The sequence below is a fragment of the Nothoprocta perdicaria genome, unplaced genomic scaffold (genome assembly GCF_003342845.1).
Source record: "Nothoprocta perdicaria isolate Ctin4 unplaced genomic scaffold, notPer1 scaffold_0, whole genome shotgun sequence".
In the NCBI taxonomy this organism is placed as follows: domain Eukaryota; kingdom Metazoa; phylum Chordata; class Aves; order Tinamiformes; family Tinamidae; genus Nothoprocta; species Nothoprocta perdicaria.
In genome coordinates this window covers 13362176-13375581 of record NW_020454092.1, presented here as the reverse complement: position 1 = coordinate 13375581, position 13406 = coordinate 13362176, and the positions used below count along the sequence as shown (strand labels likewise).

General features: G+C 54.6%; 1 protein-coding gene across 1 annotated transcript in view; it reads right to left on the bottom strand.

Annotated features, from left to right (window-relative positions):
* LOC112942448 (E3 ubiquitin-protein ligase RNF220-like) overlaps nt 1-13406 on the bottom strand; it is a 74606-nt gene that overhangs the window by 59279 nt on the left and 1921 nt on the right. The window contains exon 2 of the mRNA XM_026033392.1: nt 3436-3481. Within this exon, the coding sequence (XP_025889177.1) occupies nt 3436-3481 (46 nt within the window). The remainder of the gene's footprint in view (nt 1-3435; nt 3482-13406) is intronic.

The window sequence follows — 13406 nt, the reverse complement described above, 5'->3', positions numbered from 1 at the left end:
AGGTCTCCGTGCCACCCGCTTGTCCCTGGCACCRCTCGCGCCCGAGCACGTTTGCAGCGAGAGCAAAAGCAAGAGCAAAGCAAGAGGCCGTGCACAGCGGGCTGGTCAGCGGCGAAGGCAGCTTGCAGCCGTGTTAGGAGGCATCCGTGGCGGATGGATGCTGGGCTTGCAGCAGGCGCTGGGATGCTCTGGGAGCCCAGGTGCCCGCTGTGGTGGTCAGTCCCTGACGCTTCGCAGGGGCTATGAGGAAGTTCAGGGGACGCTGTTAGGGATGGGACGCTGTTAGGGATGTTTCTTCGTGACCTCAGTGGGTGACAAGGGGTTGAGGTCTCTCCTCTCTGGGAATAGGCCACATTGCACCCATGTGATTCTCTGTGGAGGATTCCCCATGGAGCCTCCTACAGGATGCTGGACAGGCTGTGGCTAAGCAGTGCTTTTAGGTGGYTACAAGGACTCGGGAATACTGATTCGAGGTTACAGCTGGATGCTCAAATAAGAGTAGGAACAGCCCAATTAGCATCTCTCATATTCTTAACCAACCCTGGTCAGATCTGGGGTGCAACAACATGCTTTCCTCTCCCAAACACCTCCACCAGCGAGGAAAGGCAAGGAGGGAACGTGAGACCTGGGAATTACACTGAGAACTGAGCTCTGCTGACGGCCACATACAGGCTTCGGGGCAGCCAAGAGCCTGCTCAGACACCAGCGTGGTGTCGCCTGCTTTCCTAGCTAGGAGGCACGAGGCTTGGATAGAAATCACATCCCAAGTTTGTCAGCTGCCTGTCCAAGCTGATAGCCCAGCCTGGCACCCGATGATGGGCAGGATTTGGTCTCTGGCAGAAAGCACATGGGGACGCAGAGCAACGCGGTGCCCTTGGGGCTGCCCTCGCCGAGCGGCGCAGAGGGAGCGCGGGCACCAAAAACGTGTTGGCCAGAACTCACAGCCTCGCCGCGCTGCCACGGCCGGCTCCCGTAACAGAAGAACCTGGTACAATAATCCTGCATTCCTCACCTCCTCTGTCGAGTGATTGGATTTTCTTTGACATATTGCCATGAAAATTGACCCGCTGCCGTGAGTGACAGCTCTTCGGGGGGCAGGCAAGCAGCGAGCGAGGAACCTCTGCCTCCGGGCTTATCTGCTGCCAGGAGAGGCTTTTGCAGGGGTAGCAGCAGGGAAGAGGTGGGAGCAGAGCCCAGGAGAAGGGTGGGTGGGAGTCAAACACCACCCCAAGCTGTGTCGGCCCCTGCTCCCCAGGAAGAGCCAGCGCAGGAGGAGTGAGACTTGAGCCTAAAGTCATCCTAAAGCCACTGGGGCAGAGTGGTGATGGTGGAGGCACCAGAGCCAGCCTGCGCCCGTGCCAGCTCCCCSATCCCTGCGCTGGGACCCCTGTTTTGCCCTCAGGGTGTCCGKCGGGATGTTAGAGAGGGACTTGGTACCGCGACAGGCTGCTCCCAGCCCGCGCTGCAAACGCTCGGCGGGCACAAAGGAAAAGAAGGGCCTCGTCTCCCCGCCGCCCTCCTCCTAAATCCCGCCTAATTACAAAGAAGCCCTTAATACCAAGCGAACACGAAGGTGGAAGTGTTGTGCCACACAGGACTTGTCTCCCAGCAAAAGCCACCTAAAAATAATGAATCCTCCTGGGCTGAGAGGCTTTCAAGCTCTCTGAGACGGGAATGAAAGATTTCCTGATTTCACCCTCTCCCTCCCTACTCTCATGGCTTCTTGAAGTTAATGTTCTTAGGCCTAGACGTGACGGGCAAAGGGAAAAGATCCATGTGTTGACAGGGGACGATTGATCTCTTTTACATAGAACGACTCTCCAGTCCCAGTTTAATCCCCTCGCTCAAGGCAAATGGGATTCTTTGTCAATGGAAACTTCAAAAGCCCAGCCCTGCCGAGAGATGGACCTTCTTCTTTATCTGGTGTCTGTCAGTCACTTGGTGTATTTCCCTCCAAACAGCTAATCTGTCTTCCTAACCTCCCTTCTCCCTCTCAGGCGGTGTGTTTGGGACCGTTGAGTTATCTACGCTCAGACCTGACAACAAGTGAAAGGGAAGCATACAAAATCTGGGTGCTTTTATTCTGCAGGTGCCCTTTCCAGCTCCTTCAAGATATCTAAAGAGAGCTTCATGGGCCGTGGCTTTTCAGTGATAGTTGGGGACTGTTTCTGCACGGCTTGTTTTTYACGACAGAAGAGCAGTGCCCAATTTACCTCGGAGATACCAGGACCRCAGCCCATTGCTCCCAACATGCAAGCCAGGAGCCTGGGGCTGCCAGCTTGGGGCCACCAGCAGCTCCCTTCTGTCCCAGCAAAGCCAGGTCTCTGCTCGCTGATCAGCGTCCCTGGGCTGTGTCATGMGGGAGAGGGACAGTCACACAGGAGAGCGCTGTGCCAAAGCTGTGAAGCATGAGCTGGCATCACCGTGAAATTCACTTTTCTCTTTGGTGGTGGCTTGGGAAATTGTTGGATTTTCTCAGTAGGCAGCTGGGACCCCAAGACTGCACTGCGAGTGCCCTGCTCCTCACCTAAGGGGCCAGACAAGATGTTTGGTGGTTGCGGGAGTCACCGAACCCCAGYGGGCAAACCTAGAGCTGAAAATTCAACCTCTTTTTAACACCACATTCCACATTCGCCCAAAACTTTCAGAAGAAAAAAAAAGGCAACCAAGACCTGCAGTTTATACTCTTAAAACTAGCAGAAAGACGGTTCCCATGAGAGCTTCCCTGTCCCTCCAGGGCTGTGCGAGCTCCGGGGTGCCAGTGCTCTCCCTGGACAGGGGACCYGCTGGCTCAGACAGTGCTGCTCTCCAAAGCAGCGGGTAGGAGAGCCTGGCCCCCCGGCCTGTGCCCAGCACCGCTTGGCACTCGCTGTCTCAAGCGGTCCAGTACCACCTCTCTGCTCCTTCCCTGCCATGCCCAGCGAACAGCAATGCTAATTAGCAAACGAGGCTCTTTGCAACGACCCTGTGATGTGTTATATATGCTGTACACGGCCAAYAGGACTTGGAGACACAAGGTAGGAGGTGGCTGTTGGAAGCAGGACATGATCAAGACAGGGTCTTTTTGCTATCTGGGCGCACACAGAGGGTGCTTAGCCCTGCCACAGGTCTGCACCCCTTTYCCAGAGCTGCCATACGGCTTTGGCCCTGGAAACTGCTGCACATGATGCGGATGTTACAGTCTGAGCTCTGTGTGTGTGTGTGCGCGCAATCAACACTCATCAGCTGTCATTAAACACAATCTGGAGTCGTGGAGACTTACGGATCCTGCAGCCCATGATCCCTCCACCATGTGGGGAAGGGCAGACCCCGCTGCAGCCCTATGGGGAACAGGGGCAGCTTTCCCTATGCTGGGCAGACCCCAAAGCGTGGCGGCGAGGGCAAGRGGGTGCAAGTGCATCCCCTGGGAAAGGTGTGCGAGCTGTGCTCACTTACCTTGGGGGTACCCGCTGCCATGGCATCCTTCAGGATGGAGTTCTTGCTGCCAAGAGAGAAGAGAAGAGGGTCAGGGGCGTAAAAGCTGTGCTGGGCAGGGAGCAGGGAGAAGTGATGGAGGTTGAAGAGCAGCRAGGACAGCTCCTCTTGCCCTGCTCAGTGGGCACACGAGGATGGCAGGGCAGCCTAGACTGGAATAAGAATGTCCTAAAAGTGCAACCACCCCAACCCAGGCACTGCAATTGGCACCAGCCATATCCCAGCACTTCTCCCCAGGGAAAGCAAGGAAGAAAGGCAAGGAGAGGGAACGGTGACTGCTGAGCCCTAGGACCAGGCACCACAAAAAAAGGGAAGAAAAAAAAAAAAAGAAAAAAAAAAGGGGAGAAGGACGAGGAGGAAAAATTATCCCCTGTAAGGAGCATGGGAAGGAGGATCCCTCCTGCTCCCGGCGCGCTGTGGAGGCTCTGCCGGCGTTGGAGTGATTTGTTAACCCAGCTTGCTCCCCGCTTAGCGGGAAGGAGGTCCCCGCCGCGCTCCTCCTCGCCTGCCCCCGCCAGCGGGACACGCCGCAGATTTAATAACACCTTCCCCCTCCAGACAGGTTAAACTTGAAACAATTACACATCAAAGCCGACATGGAGGGGAGGCCTGCACTGTAATTTTTTGGTTATTAAAGTAATCTCTCTCATGTAAATTCTCCCGCTAACATGCTGCAAACAGCATTAGGAAATAAATTATTTCCCCCTGATTYGATTTGCCGATGCAAAGCACCTGCAGCGGGTTAAAAAAAAAGGAAAAAAGGGGAAAAAAATAAAAAAAGGAAGGTTGAAATATGCTGGCAAGGCCGGTGCTGGCGCTTGCTTGGGCGCGCGCGGCCGCTGGCGCCCGCTCCCCAGCGCCCCGGGGACGTGATGGATGGGTGGGCGGAGGGGGAGGTGGGCGGTGGAATTGTGTTTAATAACAAAATTTGTATGCAAGCCTGCATCCCAGGCTAAGGATGAGTGATCGGCAGCCAGAAAGTATTAAAAAGCCTCGCTAAACAGATGCTGACAATAGAACAAGACATATCAAATCAGATCTACTTCAGAAACATTAATACAGAGGCGCCCCCCCCGCCCCGCGCGCGCACGCGGCTCCGCGCACACAGGCTCCTTTCTTCTCAATCACAGCAATATGGGAGACATCAATAAATTTTTATGAGACTTTTAGAAGATCAACACGGTACTAGATGTGACAAAAAAGCAATGTGCCTGTCATGTTCGCTTTGTCGGGGACACTTTAGCCCCAGATGCCGAGCCGCGGTGGCAGCGGGGAGAAATTGAATTTGGCTGGCTTTAATCTGCCTTGATTTGGCAGATGGCTGGGTGTTATGAAATGAGAAGGGATGGAGGAAGGTGTTTTCTCCAGGGGATACAGCCCCCCTCTGCACTCGCTCCCACTGCCCTTGTCCCCCCTGCCCCCAAATGGGGGGACACAAGTGGGATCTGTCACTGGGTCACCCCAAACTGGCYGCCGAGGCTTGCTCGGAGCTGTGATGCTCAGCCAAGTGGCTGCAGGTCCTGGCATCTCGGATCCACATGTGGGTGCCAATGCTCTCCTTGCCCAGCGGCTCCCGCTCAGCCACTGCAGGGACACACTGGCCGCTGCCTCGGTCCCCAGCCGGGGACYGTAGTCCATCCAGGGGGCACCAGGGTCCCCAGCCGCAATCCCCAGCCCTCTCTGGACTTTGAGTCATCCAAACTGTGAAGCATCTTTATTTCACTTAGAATTCAGGTTTAAAAAAGAAATAAAAATCCACAAACAAACAAAAAAACTCCACACAACTCATTTCCTCCCTCTTCTCCTTAAAAATGTTTAATATTCTTCCTCTTTCCCGTGAAAAGGAATAATCTCATTAACTCCTCCCAGAAACCATCCTGGTGCCAGGAAACGGGTGTTTTCACTAGGGGAGTTTCTCCCACCAGCCAAAAGGCAAAAATCCTGGGCCAGTGGGAGCGCGGGACATTGACGGGCAGCAATTTAAGTGATTTGGGAGCATCCCGGGCACCCAGGCCACACATCACTGGGTCACCTGGGTGCTCGCCCTCGAGCACAGTCCTCTGCCCATCTCGCTGCCTTTCTCGGACCTTCCTCCCAAGCATCTGGCCCAGAACGCTGCAAAGAGCGGGTCCTGGGCTGCAGAGCCCCTGGACTAATCCAGCCTGGCCGCTTTTCCCCCGGGGCACCAAATAACCCCCCAACTAGAGAGGCTGCAGCCCCTGCTGCTCTCAGCTCCACTCCCGGGCACCGGCCTCCCACCCCAAAGCCCACGGGCGAGGAGAAACSCTCCATTCCATAAACACCGCAGACAAATTAAAAATGGTAAAAGGGAAATMAAGACCTTTAAAGTTCAAACACTTTTCGGTGCCTTTTAAAGTTTCTCGCTCTAGGCCCTCACAGCGAGCACAATCTTTGGAGACCTTGGAATTCTCTTTAATCACCGAGCCAGGCTGCAGTGGTCTGAAATGATTACACATTTACATAGTAATAACCCCAACCCTCCCCACATTATTTCATGGCTAGCATATTTCCACTCAGCGAGTGATCCATGTGTTTTAAATTATAACCTGTACATAGGAAATTAGTTACTAAGTACGATATTCACAGGCTCGTCTGACACTTCTAATTAAGGTGATTTACACAGAATTATCCTTCGAAATAAAAAAATGGTGTTTTGCTAGCTAATAAAATATAATTACTACCCGCTTTTATAAGTTACAGTTAGTTTTAATCTATTTGGGGAATTGTTTATCTAGTTCATTACAGCAAAACAACTTCTTGCCCTTTTAGGCAACATGCCCCCGAACTACCAAATGAGCAGGGAAACGTCCTGGAAAGGCTCAGGGGGCTGGGGAGCCTCCTTCTCTTCCCGAATGGATTTGCATTTCCAAGAGAGGAGCAGAAGCTTCCTGGTTAATCTGTTTCCTCAGGGCTGTGGCCGCAGCGGTGGCAGTGGGGACACGTCCCCATGCGTGTGCATGCTCACACGTGTGYGGGTGTCAGTGGGGGACATGGGATGCACGGCCTGGTCCCCAGGGGCCCTCGCAGCTCCCCCGTGAGCCATCGTTCCTGCTCACAGGGCCATTCACCCCCAGCAAGGCCCTCCCATGCATTACAGCATAGCCAGACATGCGCACGGACATGCGGATGCCAGGCAGGGACCTGCTTGGGAGCATCCCCTGGGGCAAGGAGGAATCCTCCAGGATCCCCACGGGATCCCCCAGCAGCTGTGCAGACCCAACACGTCATTTGTTATGTCCAAGGAGGCAAAGGGCACCTCACCACACCACCTATGTGCTCCTTCCCCGCTGCGTTGGGGTTTCTCCATCCTGCCAGGGATGCTGCTACACACTGTGACCTTTAGATTTTTATTTATTTTTTTTATGGCCTTTGCTTTTCAGGGTGTTTTTATCATTAAAAAAAAAAATATGTTGGAGTAGCCCTCTTGTCCTCCAAGAAAACAACCTGCTGGAGTAGCAGCTCTGTCCTTGGACACTTGTCACTGGACGTAGCACCTTGCTATGATCAGGATACTGGGGTGTGATAACCCTAAAGGAAGGGACTTCACTTCTAGGGTTTTATTGGTTGTACCCTCAAAATGGAAAAAAAAAAAAGCAAAATTGGGGTCTCAAGAAGTGCTAGAAACTACTCCCAGGCAGGGTGGCAGCAAACAAGACCCCAGCAACACCTGCAAGAGCCTCCCAGGCACTGCCTGGGAAGAAGGCACAGAAAACTCTGCTGCAATTGCAACTACTGCCTGTTTGCTAACATAAAGTAACAGAGCAAGACACATTCACGTGGGTAAACGAAGGCCCAGTGAAGTGCAAGAACCTACCTGAAGCCTCAGAGAAGCAGCAGCATGGCCAGAAGTTGCCCCCAGAGCCCACAGCTGCTGGTCCTCCCCAAACACATGCAGACAAGCACTCCAAAGACCCTCACCCAAGCCAGGTTGGGGCTTATGAAGAGGAYCTGCCACACATGGGCCAAGCTCCGGAGCTGGGCAAGCCCCTAGCACCCCTCCCTACATGTAATTAATATCTGCTGTAAGAGAAGTGCATTGGGCCGGGGTGGTTACACTTGTTTGTGCTCATCCCTTAACAACACTGCAGCGAGATGAGGTTTAAAGAGGTGCTAAAGAGGTGCTAAGCTGTGGGTGCTGCTGACACCACTGCTGGAGCTTTGCAGCTCCTTCCTAGAGCAAGCCTTGCCCGTTTTTCCAACTGAAATTTTCCACATCCAGTGGAAACGCTTTGTTTGGAGCTGCAGGACATGTGGGGCATCTGTGGGGCAGAGCCAGCAGCGGGACAGAGCGGGCACCCTGCAGAGCAGAGTGGAAGGAAGCGCCAGGAGTAAATAAGCAGTATGCAGGGTGGAGAGGGAACCGGATAATCAGTGGAAGCATCACTTGAAACCTAAATAAGGAAAATAGAGTTTGATTTAAAAAAAAAAAAAAAAAACCTTATACAAGGCCAAACCCTCACCTAGCYGTGGGTGACTGCTCCCAGGAGGTGCCGAACAGGATCTAGGCTGTCAGGGGAAACATACTGTGATTTTTGTGATTTTTAACCTCTTCTCGTGACACCCGCCCCCCACGCCAGTTAAGAGACCTCCTGCAGCACACAGGGAAGGGGACCTGTGGCAGTGGGAATGGCCTGGCGCCAGGCCTATATCTGCCCCCACATCCCGGGGAGACCCGGGCTGAGCAGGAGGTTGGACCCTTGTCTCCGTGCGGACCCTGTGCCGGRGCAGCCACGGGCTGGGGCAGGGTCTGCCCGAGGACATGATGGTCCCTGTGTGGGCGCAAAGCAGGAGGCTTGGTGGGAGGGACATCTCCTTTCTTTCCCACTGTTTGCAAAGGAAGAGGCTTCAAAATAAATAAAAAAAAAAGTGGGAGGGAAAGTCATGCATTAGGTTGGTCTGGGGGCGTCGTTGCTACTGCGGCTGTAAAGACCCTTTAAGCACTCGCAGCCCCCGTGGCAGTTCAGAAGAAGCTCCACGGATGGCACGTGTCACTCAAGGGAAATGACTGCCTGGGATGTATTTCTCATCCCCATTTTTTTTTTTCCKTTCATCCCTTCCAAACGCCCCACGCGGCAGCTCCAAACCCCTGCCCCGGCGAGAGGGCAGGGTGCTGGGGTGTGGGGCAGGCACGCTGGGGTGCACTCACGGCATGCACATGGCAGAGGCCACAYGCTGCCCGCACACCTCCCTGCCCGCTGCGCTGCCTAAACCCGGCCCTGGAGCAAGGAGAGCAGCAGACAGGGCTGGGGCTGCTGCCACTGCCCCGCTCCGTGTCCGYGGGGCAGCCCGAGGCAGCTCCCTTCCCCTTCTCTCCGCGATTAATCTGCCATGGCAAGGGGCAGCGACACAAATCGGAGGGGGAGGAACGAGGATAAATCCCCGGTCTCAGCAGCACCACGTTTGCTAGGTAACAAACACACTCCTCTCCCCACAAATTACCTGCTTTCCCCCACTGCGCCCCACTGGTGACAGGGGCCCGCGCGGCCCTGGCCAGCCGGGGAAGCCGCGGCCTCCGCACGTGCCCGTGCGTGGTGGGGACACGTGGCACGTCCCGGGCGGCCGCTGGCACAGCAAAGCCCTGTCCAAAGCGGGGCGGAGGGAAAGGGACGAGCAGAGCRCGCCGCATTTCAGCAAACGATGCCCCTGTGCCCCGTCCACGGGTCACCAAGAAGCGGGTGCTTCCAGGTGGGTTTCTCCAGCTCTAGGTTCAATTTACACCCGCTGGGTGTCAGGCCGAGCCCGGAGGTGCCCCCGTGTCCCGGCACCCAGGACGGGACCTGGCAGCTCCCGGCACAGAGGCACCACCACGTGCGGGATGGATGGGTGCGGATGGACATGGGATGGCAGGAGGACACAGACACACGTGTCACGAGCTGCTCGGGCCAGCGGCGGCTCTGCCAGCGCCCTGGGAGCTGCAAAAACCTGTCACTGGGAGCGAAGGATGCRCACGGAGAGGGTGCCCGGTCCCGCTGGCGCAAAGTACTGTCAGGCACTTAATAGTCCCTGTCCCCAGCRTCTCCCGGCGCGGATTTATGCCCGGAGGGGTCACCTCTGGCGAGGCTCTAATAACACGACTTTATTAGCTCCCTTGTTCCTTCTTTAAGACGCAGCCGCCGGGGGGAGAAGGGCAGCGGCACCTGGGGAAGGAGCCGGGGGGGACACGGGCAGGAAGCGGCTGCCCCCGCGATCCCCCTGCGCGCTGACAAGGGGGAGAGGGAGAAAAATGATGCGCCCTCGGAATTTATCATGCACCCAATTACAATGTTAATTGGCAAGTCCCAGAAATCAATTAATTCGCAAATTTTTTTCAATTAAAAATTAAGATAAATCATAAAATGTTATTAAGCAAAGGCCAAACTCTGTGAACTTTTTTTTTTCCCTTTTTTTTTTGTAGGCATCTGGGTTTTTTAATTTAAATAAAAAAAAAAAAAGAGCTGTGTTGCCAAAGCCTGATGCCCTTGAGTGCCTTTGCTGAAGCGCGGGGGGCTGTCATCAGCAGGACTGGGCTGAAGACAGATAAAAAAATATCGACCAGTCGGACACACTGCTTCTGCTTTATTGATCAGGCGGGAATTTAACTTGCTGTGCATATCCACCGTGTCAGCAAGGGCCACGGGTGAAATTAAAAGTACTTGGCTTGGAGATGTCGCCTTGATACCGGGGGGGAGTGGGGAGAGAGGGAGGGGGAAGAAGAGGGAGAGAAAGGGAAGAAATCATGAAAAAGAAGGGGGTGGAAAAGAAGCGGGAGGAAGGAGAGAAGGAAGTTGAGGAGCAGGAGGGAGCTGCCATGTGGTTGTTCTCCCTGGTTGCAAACTCACTTGTTGGTGCTCTYGGCTAGTGCTGGCTTGGAGGAAGGGAATTAGCAGGCACTTCAGTGCAGCTTTGAGGAAAGAGCCCTCTCGCTCGCCCGGGTCTCTCATCTCCCGCACTCGGAGGCTCCGGACCTACAGCGCTCCCGGCACAGAGGCCTGCAGAGCGGCTGGCTGTCGGGTTGAAGTCTCCAGGCATAAATCGAGGAGACCTGAGGCGAGAGCCGTGACCCCGGYGTGACACCTGACAACACAGCTAATTTGGGCTTTACACACTCTATTTATCCTGCCGGGTGGCAGCACGGCCACCTCACCCTCTCCAGCCCAGCCGCCCGCTCTGGCCCTGAGCAGGTCTTTTCCAAGGGCTTTTTGGGGTAACATGATACTTAGCAGACCCCTTGGAGATGAAGTGATTCCCGAACTGTRTTGCTGAACATCTGCTTGCTCCTTATGCCACTGGAGAGTCTGGAGCTCTCCGGACAGGATGAGGATGCACAACACAGTGTGGAAGCACTTCCATTTGCCAGTGAAGGATGATGATGAAGAACRTGGAGAGGAGAGCACCCGTGCACATGAGGGACAGGGGGAGCTCCAGGAGGATGACRAGAGAAGATTCAAGCCTGGGCAGAGATGCACTGGGAGCTGCTGCAGGAGCTAGAGCCACCACAGGCTCTTGGCTGGCTCTTCTCCTCCGACATGGATCAAGGCTGGCTCCAACCGCCACGCTCAACCCCTGCATGGACACGTCACCTGCTTTGAGACAGGCATCCCCACTGTGTCCTGCTCTGCCCTCCTTTCCCTGACAGCACTTGGCTCCCTCTTCCYCATGGCATCTCTGAGGTCACCAGAAAGCAGCATTTTCCATTTGCTCCAAGGCAAATGGAGACTCTGGTGCCCTCTCTGTTGGAGGAAGTGCTTCATCATCRAGGAATCAAGGGATAATTTATTCCCTGATGCCCCTCCAGGTGTAACTCGTGGTGCTGGGCACACATTGGCATCTCTCTGCTCTTGGCATCGTGTCAGGGAGCAACGAGACTCACTTACCCAGGTGGGGAACRGCCAAGGGGGAGGAGGAGGTGGACACGGGCTTCAAACACTGGAATGGTCAGATAGGGCTGGGATTCAGGGAGGAGGATAGGCAGGAAGGAAAGGGGAGAAGGGGAGGGTTTGCACAGCCACAGAGCACAGCAAGGACAGTGTTGTCTCCCCTCTGCTCACCTGGGCACGTCCATCAGACGTGTCTGCTCAGCTATAATGCCAAACTCCACAATGCCCTCATGCAGGCAAACAAAAACACCCCCTGCCAAACATATTTTAAAAAAAGCCCACTGCATTTGCAGGAACAACATTTTCACGTTGTCAGACAAACTGCATCCAAAACCCCATATCCCTTCAAATGCTTGATTCAGCAATTGCAATATTTGTAATTTCCTATGATTTTTTAAATGGCCAATAAATTGCACCATGGGCAGACTGACAACCATCAGCACAGGCAGTCTCCACAGAGCGCCCCGCGCCTCCTGAGCTACCTCTTTGGGACCCTTTGGAGAGGCACACGCGCTGGCAAGTCATTTCACTGCTCTTCTGACAGCCGAGGACCCTGGTGCCTCTGAAACCCCAGCATTTGGCAGGCAGATCCTGCTGTTCCCTCCCAGCAGAGCCCTGCCACTTCCAGAACCTTCTTTTAAACATCTCCCTCAATCTGCTGGGTTTCTCTTGCGCTTCGCTCCTAGCACATCCCCTGGCTCCTTTCCTCGTCCTGCTTCTGCTCTGCCCTCGTTTCTTCCTCTGTTCACCTTCATCAGCTCCTACTGCCTTCGTTTCTGCTCCTGGAAAAAAAAACTGGCCCAGATATCAGGCACATATTCCAGGGAACCCCAAAAGCATGTGCTCCTCAACAGCCTGCATGTAGCTTCTGGGTGCCTGGGGCCACTGACCCAGCTGGGGAAAGCCTTACACATCAGCGTGCTTTTCTGCAAGCCTCCAATATGGGTAAGGTATAAAGTGGGTAAATAKAAATCCCCTGAGCACAGGAGACCTGCACCTCGTGCACAGGTGAGCTGAATGTGCACGAGCTGGGGAATATTCATGTATTCTGCAGGGCCCAGGCTGGCTGTGGGCACAGGGCATAAGTACAGAGAGGGTGGCTATTATTATTTCTTATTTTCACCTGGATGGCACTTGGTGATTCAGCAGGACCTTGGCACCTTTGCAGGGGGGCTGCCCAGGCCCTGCTCTCTGCCCTGTTGTGCAAGGAGAGCCGCAAGGGAATTCCTCCCTGGAGCGGGAGCAGCGACAGTGCCGCCCTGYAAGAGTTAAACCCCATAAAACCAAGGCTTGTAGGTTTGTTTTCTTTCAATTTATACCGTTCACTTAAAGAGGGGTGAAAAAAAAGAATGGAAGGAGGGGGAGAAAAAAGAAAGCCAGGTGACATATTCTAAGAGGGAGCACCGAAAACGTGTTAAGCACTTCAAAATCTCATATATTCAATCGGCCTCTGGCAAGACATCTGCCTAATGTTAGCGCTTAAATATCCTTTTCCATTTTACATGCATTCAAGTCTCATTTGAGCGAAATGAAACGGTATTATTAAAGGGAGATTTTGCACAAATGGCCTGAATTTGACATGTCAAGTTCAATGAGGCTGTTACATATGTAACACCGAGAAGGGCTCGGAGGCTGGCGGCTCTTGAAACGGCGCCAGTGGCTCAGAAATGAAATTTGCATTCAGAGAGGCCTGCCTGGCCGCGCGGAGCCGYGCGGGGCTYGGCCGGCCCACGGAGCAGCCGCTAACACTGGATGAGGATGAGGGGAAGGGATGCACCGGGATGGGGATGGAGCAAGGGCAGGACCTGGTCCATCACCCACCTTTTCCAAGGAGAAGTCTTGGTGGCCCTCGCAGCCCTGGGAGCAGCCCTGTTCCCTCCCAGTGATGCCCAGCTCCTCGCTGGGGCGATGCTGCAAATGCCCAGTGAGCATCTCCCCTGCTGCCCACCCGGCCCCACGGCTCAGCCCTCTGTGGCATCGGTGCCCCCCAAGCCACTGTCGCTGCAGGCTCAAGGGGCACGAAGAGATATGCCTTCCTCACCCTGAGCGCTGGGA